We start from the raw sequence: 3768 nt of genomic DNA, 5'->3' as shown, positions 1-3768 counted from the left end.
TCTTATATATAAAATTCTCGTGTCACAATGTTCGTTCCCGTACTCTTCCGAAACGGCTTGACCGATTCTCATGAAATTTTGTGAGCATATTGAGTAGGTCTGAGAATCGGCCAACATCTATTTTTCATACCCCTAAATGTTAAGGGTGGTCCACCCCAAAATTTTTTTTTTTATTTGGACAAAATTTTCTGTTTTTATTTTTTCATGATTCAGCATTGAATAATACATACAGTTCTAAATTTTCACCCTTATACGATCAACCCCTGATTTTTAATCGCGATTTTTATATTATTTTGTTCCATCCACAGTTCCACAAGATGGCAAAACAACGTTTGCCGGGATTGCAAAACAACGGGAGACAACGGGACAAAGGGACAACAACGGGACAACGGGAGACAACGGGTTTGCCGGGATGGCAAAACAACGTTTGCCGGGTCACCCAGTGTTTTACTAAATTTGTAATGTGTTTAGAGTAGCTGCAGTTCTGTAATTACAAATGTGAAGAAAGCACAAAAAACAGACCAATATATAATTGAGGAGGATGGTGATGAAATAGAAAGCGAAATTATTGTCTTAGAAATGGAATATGGAGAAACTTCAGAAATAGAGACATCAGTATGTAAAACTTAAATACTACTGTAACATTCATTTTTACGTAGGTTGATATAGTTACAAAATAGTGAAATAAATAGTTTTAAAGTGAATAATAAGTTAATGCCAGTTACTTAAGTAAGTATGTAAAGTATTTATCAAAACTTTAATTTCTTTTATGGCTCATTCTTGACCACTCAATATTTGCCTTTGTGCAGCTCTGTGTACAGATTTTACGAAACAGATTTGTATAGGTAGTTGAGAATCAGATCTCTGGCATTAACAAAGCAATTCATGGTTATAATATAATTGCAAAACATCATTTCAACCTAAAAATAAATAACATATTCTGTTATTTTTTAAATTTTGTGGATTATCATTTGGTAGATAATGTATAATTTTTATTTTCTAGAAAAATATATTATGTAATGACGAGCACATTTCAAAGAACAGAGTAGACAATTCTGCAGGTAATAGGTGGAGCAGTAGACGAAGACCTGAACTATCAAAAATAGGAAACATTGCTTTGCGATATGAAGAAGTAGCAGAAATAAAAAAAGAAGTGCTGAAATGTCAGCTACAAACTATGCAGGCAGAAAAAGCAGAATTAGAAGAAAAAAATGAATGGGAGAGAAAACGTCGTCAGCTACAAGAAAATAGAGAGAAAGAACAATTTGAATTAACAAATAAAGCTCTTGAGCTCGATGTGGAGATAAAAAAGGCTCAATTAACGGCATTACATGCAGTGAATCAAGCAAATCAATAGCTTAAGTCATACTCTTTGTTTTCAGCATTTGTTTGTAAATTGTTTCTTACTACATATTTAGTTCCCGTTAAATTAAATTAGTTTCTTTGATAAATGAGTTTAGTACTTGTTAAATAAAATATTGTTTTTAACATTCTGTATTATTTACATTGTTTCCTACTATCAGTGACAGTAGTATGTACATTAAAATATAAAACATGATTCATTGCTCATTCATGAAGAAATATTTAAAAAACCAGCAATAGTGAGTGTATTCAGGATAATATTCTGAACAATAACTTTTAGTGCAACAAAATAAAATCATTTTTGAAGATTTTTATTTAATTTATTTTGAGTAATACTTAAGATGTATAACATTATTTTCAGTAGTATTAAATATTTTGATTTACATGAAGATTATGAAAATAATCAGTTATTAAAGCCATTCTTGTAGTACCGGCTACATCTTCACCAACTTCTTCATTAACATCAGGAATTTGCCCATTTTGAATTAGAAGGTTAAGTATATGATCGTCCAATTCATGTGGTAAAGGTGGTGCTTCTTCGTCTCCCATATTTAATGCAATATTATGAAGTACTGACGTGGAAATGATGATTGTTAAAAATGTTTCTAATTTTAATCTGCAGCCATAAGAGAGTATAGGAAAACGCCTCTTCAAAACACCAAACAATCTTTCAATTACGTTTCTTGTACGAATATGGCTTTGATTATATCTTCTCTCGGCCTATGTGGCAGGAAGCAACAAAGGTGTCAATAAGTATGTTTTATTGGCACATCCGTTGTCCCCTAAAAGTTCATAAAATACAGAATGAATAATAACAATAAACACTTTAATACAGCTACCTAAGAGTAAACAATTTTGATATTGGTTATTTTCAAAATCCATCTTCGGACGACTATTATTAAAAATTGTAGAATCATGAGTACTTCCTGGCCATCTAGCTACGACATTTAATATTTTCAATCTTGAATCACAGACAAATTGAGCATTAATCGAAAAGTAGCCCTTTCTATTTCTAAACACTTCTGGATCATCACCTCCTGTAAAACCACTGTAAATACAAATATTTTTCACGAAAGTATATTACCTGGAGAAATTATTCTGCAGTGAGTGCCATCAACTGCACCAATCACTCTTGGAAAATTTGCAACATCATAGAAATTTTGTTGTGTGGCCCTTATGCTGTTAATATTAGTCGGCATTGATACATAATTCTGTGATAAATTAGCTATCGCCTCAGACACTCTAACAATAATTCTAGATACTGTAGATAAATGCATTCCAGCAAAATCTGCCACCAAATCTAAATGTCCACCTGTGGAGTACAACCTTAGAGTAACAAGCAACTGGTTTATAGGAGATACACAGTTGTTTCTACAAATAAAATTATTTGTTATAGAAATGGTTTATTACAATATATTTACATCTGTGATCTGTGTACTTACAAATCATATCGATATTCCAGTTGATCTTCTATCTGGACTAAAATATGTACTGTTTCTTTAGAAAGTCGAAATCGTCTTCTAAAAGTACTTGCATCCATTGTGTAAAAGTGATTTTCTCTTTCATAAATTTGACGAGGAACATCAAACTGTATAATATTAAGAATTTCCAGGTCATCCTCATCTACTTCAACAATCTCAGGAAATAAATTTCCCATTTTACACTGTATTAGACACTATACATATATATTATTAGTTAATTTTAGTCTCAATTTTATGTAGTAAAACTAACCTAAAAAATAACTTAACAACCACTAATCCACACCCCAACCATGGCTTAATTTTAACAACGGCTTAATCCATAAGTTATAGTTAAATTCATTGGTGCAAATAAATTTCAGATTTAATTATAAGTTAAATTTAACAACTTATCCAAAACTGGTGCAAACCACTGTATATTATTTTTATAATATCTTTGTAGATCAGAAATTCGTCGGCTGTTTATTCTGCAATGCATCTGATTAATGATTATAATTAAAAACCCAATCAACAATTTTTCAAAACTTAACCATACTTTCAGTGTAGCCGCCACACATAAATGTAGTTAAAATTAGTGATGGGAGATTTCGAGTGAAAAATCGAGTGGTACTCGATTATTGAGATCACTCGAGATATCTCGAGATGTTTACTCCCACCACTCGAGTGATTATTACCCTACGGTTGCACCCCAAAATGTTAGTGCATACTGCAAATAGTCACTGATTGCGTAACCATTTTTTTAGAATAAAACGAAAAAATTGTGTGAGCTTTTTTTTTTTTAACTACGCTTATAAGTAATATATGACTAATACAAACATATTTGTGCGCCGCTGAGATGAAAACGACCAATATCTCGTATCTCGAGTGATCACTCGATTGTTAGAAGTACTCGATTATCAAAATTGGTCGATTATGCCCATCACTAGTT

The 3768-nt window shown here is 31.7% G+C and overlaps 2 protein-coding genes across 2 annotated transcripts; one reads left to right on the top strand and one right to left on the bottom strand.

Annotated features, from left to right (window-relative positions):
* The first annotated feature begins 369 nt into the window (after positions 1–369).
* On the top strand, positions 370–1488 carry LOC108915959. The gene is made up of 2 exons (XM_018722124.2): positions 370–615; positions 1004–1488. The coding sequence occupies exons 1-2, from the start codon at positions 580–582 to the stop codon at positions 1355–1357; spliced, it is 390 nt and encodes a 129-aa protein (XP_018577640.1). The 5' UTR covers positions 370–579; the 3' UTR covers positions 1358–1488.
* A 248-nt stretch (positions 1489–1736) lies between these two features.
* LOC108915958 (putative nuclease HARBI1) lies at positions 1737–2845 on the bottom strand (the record flags this gene model as incomplete). The annotated part of the gene is made up of 4 exons (XM_023456540.1): positions 1737–2144; positions 2202–2399; positions 2447–2733; positions 2805–2845. Coding segments are annotated over 4 exons (588 nt in total), but the record flags the coding sequence as incomplete, so codon positions are not given.
* Positions 2846–3768: the final 923 nt, after the last annotated feature.

This window comes from Anoplophora glabripennis, unplaced genomic scaffold (genome assembly GCF_000390285.2).
Source record: "Anoplophora glabripennis isolate ALB-LARVAE unplaced genomic scaffold, Agla_2.0 scaffold1749, whole genome shotgun sequence".
NCBI classification, from domain to species: domain Eukaryota; kingdom Metazoa; phylum Arthropoda; class Insecta; order Coleoptera; family Cerambycidae; genus Anoplophora; species Anoplophora glabripennis.
Note: the sequence above shows the minus strand (reverse complement) of the source record. Positions and strands in the feature narration are given on the sequence as shown.